The following is a 12,279-nucleotide window of genomic DNA, read 5'->3' as shown; positions in this document are numbered from 1 at the left end:
TTTATTTGGCATGAAGAGAGGCACGAAACAGAGTCCATTGATGAGCCTGGTTGCACTGCATCGCTCTCTGGCTTCTCGGGGCCACCCAGCACGGCTCATGAAGTCCCTGCATTCCATATCCACCCACTTAGTAATGCAAAGAGTATTTTTACACACTGCACTTGCCAAGCTGGCATTGTCCGCAGTGGTTGTGCATAAGTGATCTACTTATTTTGTGTCTACTGTACACAGCCGGGCAATTCTGCAATGTGACCGCTGGTGATCCAATCGCATTGTGCCGCGCTTTCTAGGTTGGACCCCGATTTGTTATGCACGCCCAGCCCCCCTTCCCGCTTTAGGTGCACATGCTTCTTGCACTACTTATTTGCGCAGCGCTCAATACCACGTTGATCAGTCAATGTGGCTGTTTAGTTGAGAATCACTTGCGATCATCATGACATGAAGCCGTAAGCATCTTGTTTGCAGGAGCTTTGCCCAAAGAAGCGAAGCCGCGCATTCTTCGCCGTGCGTCCACCGAAGCGGTCAAGCTCGGGAGGCATATAGGGGTCTACTATGCGATGTAATACGATACGACGGTGCAAAGGGCCATGGCAAATAGCTGCCTTGCTGCACCGTACAGGCCTTCTCGTTCGCGACGATCTGCAACAAACAAAAGTGGTAGACGTGACGAGGACTTGTCTCTCGGGGACGACAATTGGCCGTATTCCGTCCAGTCGTTTTCAAGAGAAGCAGGTGCTGGGTGTCGGTTACGGTCCGGGCCTCTTCCTGGCTGTCCAACGTGTTGCTCAACTGCTGTAGCCTGAATATCAATCAATCAATCAATCAATCAACCAGCGCGTTTCCTCCCTCCTGTTCTTCTTTCATTGAACAAGCTGTTCTCTGTGCGAAGTGGGGGCCGAGACCACCTTGACGCCGGCGAGCGGCAAGTCACACTCGGAGTACTCGGCACAAACAAAATCGTCCCAGTTTTGCCTGTCAGTAGCACCCGGATTTTCGCGGAACACAGTGGGGAAGGATGACATAATTCTAGGAACCAATGATATGGACTCATGATCACCAAGTTCTGAGGATCTCCATGTCAACCCAGGGTTTTCACATTACCAACTCCGATTGTATGTCCAGCAGCGCACCCTGGTGGCACAGTGTGTGCGAGACACCAATTCAGAGTGAGTGCATGCATTCTAGCGGCGGCAATCATGGAAATATAGTCGAGGCAATTTGCCGAGGCTCTAAGCTTCGACAGACGGACGCCTAGTTGCGCGCGCTAATGAAATATCTAGTAGGGCATGGGACAGCTAAGACTTGGGGTGAAGTTAACGGGACAAGAGAACAAGAGAACCGAGCTACGTGGGAAAATCGCGAAAAGCATAGCTTGTGTCTTGCGCTTCAACACCGCCTGTGTATTTACATACGTGTCTTGGCAAACAGTCAGTCCTTCATGGTGGTGTATGACAGAACTGCAGTCCACTCACTACTCCGTAGATTGCAGTGTCATCATGGCAAAGAATCAATCAAGTGAGTGAGACTCGCACTCAGGAGGCCGTGTTCGCAATTTCGTCACCAAAAAACCCTTGGATGGGGGTGGTTTGAGCAACCGTGTTGCTGTTCCGCGTGTGATTGGAGGACGTGGGGTGCTATACAGCAATCCCAGCCGGAAGGAGACTAGCCGGAGCATAGTGGTCGGCGATCAGATTCGGAGGTTTTGATTGGCTCCTATACGGAGGAGGGTTGAACCTTGTGCGAATAGTCAAAATCCAAAGATAGCAACTGGGTGAGGCGGTGCAATATCGATTTCTTGCGTCACCAGCCCCACGACATTGGGGTGTCGATGACATCGCGTGTTGTTCCTACTTCACTAAGCCGTGCTTCACCACCACGCTGCTACCGTAGTAGAGATGCTGTGCATGTCAAGGCAAGGTCTGGGGAGGTTGCCTCCAGGTTGTTGTTGTTGTCAAGTAGACGTAAGATTAAACCGGTGCACCACGGAGTAGGTACCTTGACTTCCGCCAGCCGCTTGTGAGACAGGTTCCAGTAAGCATGGTTCATCCCAGTTGTCAGTAATAACTAACGGCTCTCTGCGTTTACCATTAGGACCTGTCTACTAACCTCGTCATCAGACGTCAACTTCAGTATTGGTTCAAATTTGTGCTCTTTACGAGATGTCATAACAGTTGAGCCGACTTTTTGCGGGTTCTGTTCTCCCGCGCTTGTCTCGCTTCGTATGCGGCAAATTAATCTGACATCAACTCCTCCCGCGACAAGCAATGCATGTCATCGGAGATACTTGAGGAATCGCATGTATAAGCCTGACTATGGAGAAACTTTGGCCCTGGACGGTTTTCTGCCGACAGTGCCGCTGTAGGGTTTCTTGGGGTACCATGTCAGCAAAGTGCGGAACAGCCGTCCATCATGCCAGCATTCCATCGTAATGTCTAGCCAAACCACCATTCACTCGTTTGTGGTTGATGGATTGACGGACCGCGGCGGACTGTCCATCTGGAGAGACGGATGCAACGCAACGCTGATGCGGCTATGGAACCAACGCAGCGGAGCAACCATGAGTAGTATATGTCTCCATTCCCGGAAGTCTGCTCTTGCAGATCAAATTGTCCAATGAGACGGTACGCTGCTGGCATAAGTCGGCAATTACAAGCCAGTTGCCAAGGAATCGGATCATGGCGTCAAGGGAGAGGTATGCGAAAGAAAAAAAGGCATGCTCGAAATACCATCAGCCCTACGGCAGCGGGTGAGGTTGTCCTCCTCTCGGCAAGGAAAAATTTACATGAACGGGGCGCACAGGGCCAATATAGGTCCATGAGCCGGCGGCATAGCCACCTCCAGAACAAACGAGATGGGATCCACGCAAATGGTGCCTGAAAATATGCTCCATCGCTTGTCCGTAAATGCGACCTGAGAGGATGATGAGTTGTGAGGCTTCTGGGTCGTCCAACCCGACCTGGGCCATGACTAACAACAGTCCAGTTGATTTCATCAGTGGCCGTTGCGCCGTAAGTTGGTCCCTTATTCATGCTGTACTGATTGGCAGGGAATAATTGGTGTCAGCATGGTTGCTTCTGCTGTCGAGAATAGGGGCCATGTTTCGCAACTACAACACAGGTGCCTGGTGGCTTTCCTGCTCTCGTTTTTTGCTTTTTTTCTTTTTGGAGAGGATGAGGGGTGGGTGAGAGCGAAGGGCCAAGGGGAGGCCAGAGAGCCGCATCCAAGTTTCCGCCCCCCCCCTTCTCCTCTCCTCTCCCCCTCCCCCCGGCCCCAATGTAATTCCTAATAAAGTTGGTTTGGACTGCGACACAATTAATCTCTCCGAAGGAAAAAGAAGGATGGTAAGATTGCAAGCCTTCCACGTTGGAGGATTAGATATGCTGCCAATTTGTTTCGGGAAGATGGATGCGTGCATAGCCTGCTTTACCTTGTCGACGACTTGAGTTGGCATCAAGCCATGTCTCGCAGTCAATATTCCCTCCCATCCGCGGTAGCACTAGGAACATTATTAACTATAATGCGCGCGAATCGGGTACGAAAGCTTATTAGCGGGCTTTGCTTATGCATCAAGGACAAAATAGACCTTGGATTGGAGCGAGCTCGCGCTCTCCAGAGCCCCTATACCGTATCCTCGCTTGCGAAGCTCGTCATTTCGAGCTTTCCCAGGCGTAGTAATCAGCCAGCCATACAAGATGAGCACCCCAGCCAAATCTTCATTAAACTAGTATACGTCGTTTGTTAGGGACGTGTTGTCTCCCTGGTGTCTCCGCAGTGTGAGAATCCAACATGCACGGGCTATCCATCGCTGGCCGGTGTCAGGCGCGGAGCCAAGAAAGTACCTGAGCATACATAGGGCTGAGCAAGTCGCGGTACCATTCTCCGCCAGGCGATGTACTGTACCTGCCCCACCCTCCAAGAGAAGTACTCCCATCTCACTCACCCTTGTCTTTTCTCATCCAGTGCGAATAGCCAATTGAAACAGCGGCTACTCCAAGGCTTAAGTTAAGCCCCTCTCGTCTCCAGCAATTCTCGCGACGAATAGCTTCATCTAACTTGTTTACGACGTTGGCCTAGGATGGCCTAGGATTCTTTTGTTCACTAACCTGATCGTTGCTCACTGGGATAGTAGAGAGTCGGTCCCTTGCAAATCCTTCAAGATCGTCACGGGAAGTTCCACCCATCTTGTCGTAGCTGTCGATTCTTCGTTTGTCTGCTTCGTCTTCTCCTTCCCCTTTTCCACGAGAGTTGAGAGGTGATGTGTCCAGGATACTTTCCCGGAGAACCTGCGGGCGCACATAGGTTACTTACTTGCTCTCAGACCGCTCTCCCCCGGTGCGTGTTACTGGAATCCGCCAGTGTGGCAGACATCAGGGAATGGCGGCGTGCTTTAGAACCCAAAGGCCTGGGTCGGTCATTCGACGGCGAGAAAAACCTTCCATCCAGCCGGATCCAACTGCTCCCTTTGCGAGCTTCCAAGGGGGGACTACGGCACGAATATTGGGCCGCGCTTTCCTCAACTGGAAAATAGCCTCAGCACTTGTCTTCTTGCGGCGGCTGCCAAGCACGGTTTGCCCGAGTATGACGAACTTCCCATTGTGGGGTTATGCACGGCCTTCGGGCAGAGCCATGCCTATGGTTCACACGCGAGGGAGTTTCGACACTCATGATATGTTGCGAGAACTCTTGTTGGTGCAGCTCAGCTTGCCTGAGAATGCAACTGCAGACGGAAGCAATGCATCATGGGGGAAATCGATCGTATCCCGTTTCCATCTTGGCAGTTGCTCTGATGCCATTCTTCAGTGAGACTTCGTTAGCCAGGTACTGTAAGCACGGCAAAACGTGGATCGCCAGCCACAAAAAGACCCTTTGATTCCTTTTTCCCTGGCACCCTATTCATTGTCAGAATTGACGCCAGCCGCCGGCAAGTCCCTCAAGGGGCGCAGGCTGGCTGATAATCATGACTGCATCGTTCAATCCGTTTGCCAGCGGCCAGAAGCTGTGGAATTTGGCTTCTTGGCAGAAACGTTGCCAAGGGGCACCCACCACAATTCACTGAGAGGGACCTGCCAACGAGGCGATCACTCCACCGCGCATCTACGACGTACAGTATGCTAGCTGCCTGCGGTCGCATTGAAACAGGAACCTCCGCGCTTGCGTGGGCACTGCCGAACATCTGCGCTGCCTAAATCGAATCGCGAAGCCCCGCGGGCAATTGTATGAAAATTTCCATCGGGCCCCGCCCTATCTCGCAAATATGAGTATTCCAAGCTGCCATCGAAATTAGATCGGATTAGATGTTATGAACCCAGGGATAGTGGGGCCCGGTCCCAACGAGCTTAGTCGAAAGAAGATAAAATAGACGAGAGCGCGCTCAAAGTTGGGTAGCATCCATCGCTAGGCGGGACGCCAAGTGCAAAGGGCCAAGTGCAAAGGGCCAAGTGAACGCGAACGCCAACGCCAACGCCAACGCCAACGCCAAAAGCGACCATTACCACGACTTCGCACATATTCCAACACTAGATTGCTAGTACTTCGAGCAGCCTCGAGCTGGTCATGGGATCTAGCTTACCGCTCTATCTGGATCATAAAGCTTCTCACTGAGCAGAACATGGCGCCGGCACCATCCCCAATGTTGTATTTGTTATTTCGCGTCGCGCCGAGGTAGCCTGTTCGGTCCCGAGCTGCACATGGTCGAGATACTCGGCCTTCCCATATTCGGAATCAGCATTATACCGAGCTCCATTTTCACTGCGTCGATACCTTGTGTAACTATACCCCCGCTGCCATATGATCTCCGTCCTGAAACAAACTTGCATTCCGCCCCCTAGCTAGAGATGTTCAAGAAGCCTGCCTTGGGGCCCATGGGCTTGGATATCATTGCCTGTACATATCGTCAGGCTTCCAAGAGATATCATGGTATGGGGGCATCAAGTCTCACGAAACCCCCCGGCCTGCCCAAGTGTGTTGCTATCACGCCGAATCTCCGAGCATGGAAAGATTTCGCTGCGCACCGTGTTTCAAGACAACGCTTGACGTGCAAAACCAAACCAATACGCCCTGGTTATGTTTGATGCGGACCCTAAATACCCGAGCAGACCTCAGAAGCTTGCGGAATCTAGAGTCCTCGATACCAAGTCGGCTCTCCGCCTCCAGAGCCCCCAAATGTCCTTCTCTAAATCCCCACGCCCATCGTATGATGGTCGCAAGTCCCTAACGGTCGGAGTCTGAGTCCCATTTACAAGGTTGCACTCGGCCAGACCTATTGAATTACCCATTTGTCGACTTCATGAGATCCACGCAAGATAATGAGTGGGCTATTGATTACTCATCTCGCTGTCCAAATACCGGCATCGCCCTTTCCACAGCCCAAACAGGCTTGTTGACGTCCCTGTAGAGACCAGGGAGCCCTGCACCTAACCACCCATGAGTTGTGGATTCGATGCAGTGTACTTTTGGGAAATCTCGTCATCAACCCATGTGACGAGGGGGGTTATTGCGCCCACCATGTGGATTTTCACCATGATCAGAGTCTTGAATAAGGGACAAGGAAGTCAGAGATGACGGAACCCCAAACTAAGAAACACTATAGATGTGTCCTGAACCACTCATCGTCCAGCTACATAATAAGGCATGCGTCTAAGCTTACGTTCGTTCAACAATCTGGGCGGAGGGGGATCCTGGGCTGCCAATCAAGCAAGCATGTAGCATCGCATCCATAACTTCGGAATTAAGATCGCGAGGAAGGATCGATATTTGCTGGAAACACAGCAGCGCCATTCATTCCTCATCCCATGTCGCTCCTTGTCGTCGTCGTCGTCGCCGGTACTGTGTATGCAAAAAGATACATGGATATCGATCCTTCCCCCCGTTCGGTTCGTTCTGTACTTCGTACGTGACGGGTTCGTATCGACAAGGGTCCTCTTTCTGTTCTGCCTTATAGCCAATGTAACACTACTAATTTTGACTAATTTTGGAAACATCACGCATGTAAGGGTCCGTCCAATAAATCCAACCTCAATGAGAAAACAGTGTCAAATGACCATCGTGACCTCGCTTTCGTATATTGCGCATTGCGCTTATTCCACTTGAAGGTGCTGCAATGGCTTGTCGTCGCCTCGCACGCAACATGCCGTAAGATGGACGATTATAATGAACGTGTGAGACTGGGTCTAGCAGTAGGTTAGCACAGTAGCCTAACTGCCTCAACTTACGGCAGAGCTCCTCTGGACGACTGACATCAAGCCGCAGAGGATTGCTATGGAGAAGCCGGTCTCCTGGGTTCGTTCTCCAACTGGACATGCCCATCTGATGATGGGAATGGTCATGCGATAGGAGAGCTGATTGGCCAAAGACCTGGTAACGCTAGTGAATCGCTCCCGGAACGCCAGCTTTCCGAGACCATGAGCAATAGCCTATCAACTAGTACAGTTTCCGCCACTTTCGCAGAACTAGATTGTGAGCAACGGTGTGTGGCCTGGCAGAGAGCAGGGTATTAGTCGAGCGCAGATTTTAGCGTTCCTTCCCACTGGACCAGGCCGACCAGGGCAAGTGAGATCTGAAGTTTATCAACTTCATATATGAGTTATAAGAAGGCTGTGATATGGGGTAAGGGGGGATGTACCATGATCAGCCCATGCCCTGGACCGCGCCTCAAAGAAGCGACATTATCGACGCCTCTTCTTCTTTGCCGACAACCTTTGCACGGTTTAGGCGTTGTCGGTAAACCTTTCTCAAGTAGACCAACGAGAATTGCAGAATTACAATGGACAAGGCCGCTCGATTTCAAGGGGGATGGCAAGCCCCTAGACGCCATGAACGTGTCCGTAATGGTTGTCCTGGCTATCAGACACTCTGTCGGGTCTCTTTACCTAGTCCTCCGTACATGGAGATTATGTTCTTCCATATCGAGATCCAAGCTCTCAAGTCATATTCATTACTCATATGGGACAATGACCAGCGGGCAACGTGTCGCCGCGGGGGACAAGTCCTAGTCTGTTGGCTTGTCTATCACCCACCCCCACAGCAATCAAGCAGGCATTACCGCTTTACCTCCATGAATTCGTGCCAAACCCTGCCTTTTGTGCACAAGTTGCACCAGTGGCACCCATTTCTGATACTATTCCTCCACATCAACTACCGTGCTCAACTGCCAGCCATGTGCCTCTCGACCACCTCCACGCCGGGCCTGAAACTTCAAGACCCCTAGGCGCCAAATATCGCTGTACTACATTACTCTGCTTGCTAACCGACTGACAGCTGTTTTGCTTGATTCGCCGTGATATCGATATCGGTACTATGCAACCGATACGAAGATGCACGTTAAGATTGTGTGAACCTGGCCCGATATCCCCATTGCCTACTCCGTCCAACATAGCAGCAGCAGCAACGTTCGGGTAACACAGAGCAGGGACGATGGGATCGAGTGGGTCTGGAAAGCTGCAGCCAGCGATGCAGCGGCAGGTATTCGCACTTACGTAGCGGCGTTCAGAGTCCGAGCTGCCCTCTCATAGGCACCGCAATACAAGCTTGCTGACACCGAGATGGCTTCTGCATGGCGAATTTTCAATCGGAAATGGCCGTGCGCTTTCCAGTTGACGGCAGGAAACAAGGCCCTCCTGATGGGGGATGCTTGGTTGCTACCATCAGGACGGATGCATCAAGCTTCCCAGCGGGCTGGTCCCGAGCAATAAGCACGTCCCACGACCGCGGCGTGTGAACCTGCGGATGCGTTGGGACGATGGTGAATTGGCCAATGTCTCGGGATACCCTTGGCATTCGCAACTCATTGGGTCCCGCGCGTGAGCTCCCCTAGTCTCCCAGCAGCATGCTAAAGTTGAAGATCCAGGGCTTGGCAATTCTTCCAATTTTTCGTCAGTGATGTGATGGGAGGAAAAGAGGGCGCAAATCATGAGAGAGAGCTTGCGAACGCTGCATTGTGCTTCTTGCTTTGATCAGTCTCGAGTAGCGCAGAGCTCGCAACTGTCGGTTTCGACTGCGCGAGCTTGACCCAACGCATTAGTGCTCTTGCGCGCCGCCCCGCATCCCGCTGCTACCGGCGTAACAGACCACGCTGAACTCTGGCAGAAGGACGTTAACCTGGGTGTGCATGATGATGGCATGATGATGGATGGGTGTGGAGGAGTTCCCAGACCGTGTTCTAGCCCCTCCGTGATAATTCCAAATGGCAAGTTGACACAGTGGGAATTCGTGGTGGAAACACTGCTCGCCAAGACCAACAAAGAGAGGAGAGGCATAACGATGGAAGAGAGAGGTTTGTAGTCAGCATCTTGTTTCTTGGAGAAACAGGAAAAACCTGCATGTACGCCATGTACGACTTGGGTCAAGTGCCACAACATTTGATCGCCGAGGTTGTCAAACTCACGGTCCGGGGCCTGCAGCTTCCGAAATTAGTTTGCCGTTCTTTGCCAATGGCCGCGGGACTATTGCGTGCCGGGATTGGTCCAAGAACAAGAACGGGAAAAGATGTCGACGTTGCCAACGACGAAGTATTGTTTGAGCTGGCGAGGACGCAATGTTCTAAACCTAGAGCGGTCGGCAATGCGACTCTCTGCCGATGACGGTGGTGGCCAGCTGCGCCGAGGTCCCGGTTGCCGCGTGTCACTGAGTCCCACTCTCGTTTCTCGCGCACACTTCCAGTATAGCGAAAAAGGGGTGCCCGCCGGTTGCAGTATCCGGCATCTCATTGCAATGATGCCTGCAATCTGCAATCTCAGCCCTCGTGGCATCACTGACAGGCGTCAAGGGTGGGTGTCTTATCGCTCTGCGGCCCAGCGTAAATCTACCAACGAACGGCCCTGGACGATCCCTAATGCAGCACCATGCGCACCCAGATGGGCCCATTACCTTGGTCGTCATGGTTGCATCCATCTGAATAGGGCCATCGTGTCGCCGCAGAACCTCAAGCCACGGACGAACAGGACTAGCTTTGGCACCCTTGAGGGGTGGTGCGCGGCGGAACTGGCAGATGGGCAAGTTGACAGTTTTGAGCCGCTTTGTTCTCATACCAAATCCCGCACTCCATACAGTGCCACATCATATGCTGGCCGAGTTGTCGCCGCATGGGGGGCATCGTTGAGAAGCACGATGAGGAAGTCGACTTTGAGTCCTTGGCCCCCATCTCCACCGTAGGTCGGTCTCCTAAGCAAATAGATCTTCACCGGGCCCGCTCCAGTCGCTCACACCCCTCCCTCCCGGCTCCTCTATCAGGCTATCACTATCATCACACGTACATCTTCGTCGTGGTGTAGCTGCGGACGGCTATCCGGAATGGCCTTTGGGCCTTTATGGAGGGCTCAGGGCTGCCTTAACCTACAACACCACTACCACTACTACACGTTGGCAACCTCGCTTCTCCACCCCCACCCACCCGTAGCGTTTTCAGCCAGCCTCGTCATGCCCGCTGCCTCGCAGATCGTCACGGCTACTTCCCGAACCGCTCTCACCTCCTCAACGGTAGCGCCGCCGTTCAATGCCCCCCGCAGATGGCCCTTGAGCTGCGGGTTCACCTGGTTGGCGACAGCATCGATACGTCAGTTTTCGTTATTCACATGATGGCAATACAAAGTAGGTAGAATGCAGTTTAGGCAGATATGCGTTTCGGGCGACTGTGGATCTTCTTCCCCATCCGTCCACCGCAACCCACTAGGGGGGCAACGCAGAGATATACCAAGAATAGACACGGAGCTCCTGAAAGAGTGACTTACATCTTGCGGAATTAGTCCCGCTATCAGCACGAATGAAGTCTCGGCAGAGGACAAGACTCGAGTGTTGCTAAGCAGGTGGCCGTACACTAATCGCGCCACAAGGCCAAGATCCTCGGTACCTGATCTGTCCATCTGTTCCACTGGACACGCATGGGAGGTCAGTATGTACTACTCTGGGGGGAGCAAAGCAATGGCCCGGGACTGCCCAGTCCTGTCGAGAAAACCAAACCACGGAAACCGGTCAAGTAGAAGACAAAATACACGGCGCACCAAAATAACAATATAGGATAGCCCGGTATCCCCGTGTAGTAAATAGATGTCACTTGATTCTTCCTCCTGAGTGCGCTGTTTGCTTCGTCCTCTACTTGCACGTCTCAATCAGGGGCAGGTGATGTGAAAAAAAGGAGGATAAGATAAAATGAAAGCTTACTTATCCTCTTTGCTACCTTGCCGTAGACCTTGTTGAAGAAGGACTGCCCTCGGTCCAAGATCTGAGACGAAGGAGCCTCGAACATATCCGCCCATCGTCCAGTTGGCGTGGATGACCCAGGCTCGTCCAGTAAATGGACTGGTGTAACTTCCTTGAGCGATAAAAGCGCGTTGATAGACTGAAATATGGGTCGCGATTGTAAGCAAGTTATCATCGATTATATTGAAAGGGGTGGCAAAGTAAACGGCGCCCTAAGGGTGGAACAATATAGGATACCTCATGCTTCCGGTGTAGTATACAAGTTACAACTTGATAATCCAATCTGGGCGTGCCGTTTATATTTTCTCATCCAGCTGGCAGTCTCATGTAGGGGTGACAAAGAATCTTCTTACCTTAGGGATGCCGCCCACAGCGGATGCCTTGATTAGTGCTTCGCGTAGTCTTCGCGAGATGGTCAGTTGTTCCTCTAGGTTTGCCTTGATGTCCATACTTCGGGGCCCTCGGTCCATCGCCTCCCGGTACACCGTACGGATCTCGTCCGGGCGGTTGAGGAGTGTGAGAACCGTTGCTGCGATTATATACCATGTATCATGTGGCAGGTTTTTCTGTTTTCTTATGGTTGACAACAACGCCGGCGTCATAAATGGCACTGCAACTGGCATCACAACTGGTCCCAACAGAGGCGTCGTCATGTTGATTGACTGAAAGTGCCCTCGCCAAATTGCATTTACTCAGTTGAAGTCTTCCATGATGTTGTTCTACGAAGTAATTGTTCTTCGGATTAGGTGGGCCGATGTTTTCCTCCGCTGGGCCGAAAAAGCTCGGAGGTTCCTGATGCAACCTTGCCCTGCCGTCACATGCCCGGGAAGGAAGGTGATGAACAACATATCGTGAAATCGACCCTGATAGGAAGGTCTCTTGCCCCAAACTCAAATACTGAGTTGTGCTGAGCAAGACTCACGGGGCATTGCCCTCCCATTTGTATAATCAGCTTTGGGATCCTTTTAGGGGGTCTACTTGTCTTGATCTGATGTTTTAGCTTGTCTTTTGCTGTCTAACCGGCTTGATCGATTGACAGGCTTCGTAGCCTGAATGATATGCCTCGTCAGCTTCTTCGGTTCATGG

The 12,279-nt window shown here is 52.1% G+C and overlaps 3 protein-coding genes across 3 annotated transcripts; 1 reads left to right on the top strand and 2 right to left on the bottom strand.

The window, feature by feature from the left end:
• Nucleotides 1-2,294: 2,294 nt before the first annotated feature.
• On the bottom strand, nucleotides 2,295-3,220 carry BCR38DRAFT_417937 (uncharacterized protein). Its single transcript, XM_040859187.1, has one exon. It carries the CDS (start codon nucleotides 3,027-3,029, stop codon nucleotides 2,682-2,684), a length of 348 nt encoding a protein of 115 aa, XP_040721353.1. The 5' UTR covers nucleotides 3,030-3,220; the 3' UTR covers nucleotides 2,295-2,681.
• A 5,946-nt stretch (nucleotides 3,221-9,166) lies between these two features.
• Nucleotides 9,167-10,349, top strand: BCR38DRAFT_19523 (uncharacterized protein). Its single transcript, XM_040854042.1, has one exon. The coding sequence runs from the start codon at nucleotides 9,484-9,486 to the stop codon at nucleotides 10,147-10,149; it is 666 nt and encodes a 221-aa protein (XP_040721352.1). The 5' UTR covers nucleotides 9,167-9,483; the 3' UTR covers nucleotides 10,150-10,349.
• On the bottom strand, nucleotides 10,350-11,816 carry BCR38DRAFT_329291 (AhpD-like protein; the record flags this gene model as incomplete). The annotated part of the gene is made up of 4 exons (XM_040854869.1): nucleotides 10,350-10,526; nucleotides 10,725-10,864; nucleotides 11,155-11,332; nucleotides 11,547-11,816. The coding sequence occupies 4 exons, from the start codon at nucleotides 11,814-11,816 to the stop codon at nucleotides 10,350-10,352; spliced, it is 765 nt and encodes a 254-aa protein (XP_040721351.1).
• Between the last annotated feature and the right edge of the window lie 463 nt (nucleotides 11,817-12,279).

Source organism: Pseudomassariella vexata (genome assembly GCF_002105095.1).
Source record: "Pseudomassariella vexata strain CBS 129021 chromosome Unknown BCR38scaffold_1, whole genome shotgun sequence".
In the NCBI taxonomy this organism is placed as follows: Eukaryota; Fungi; Ascomycota; class Sordariomycetes; order Amphisphaeriales; family Pseudomassariaceae; genus Pseudomassariella; species Pseudomassariella vexata.
This window is presented reverse-complemented; position numbering and strand designations above follow the sequence as displayed.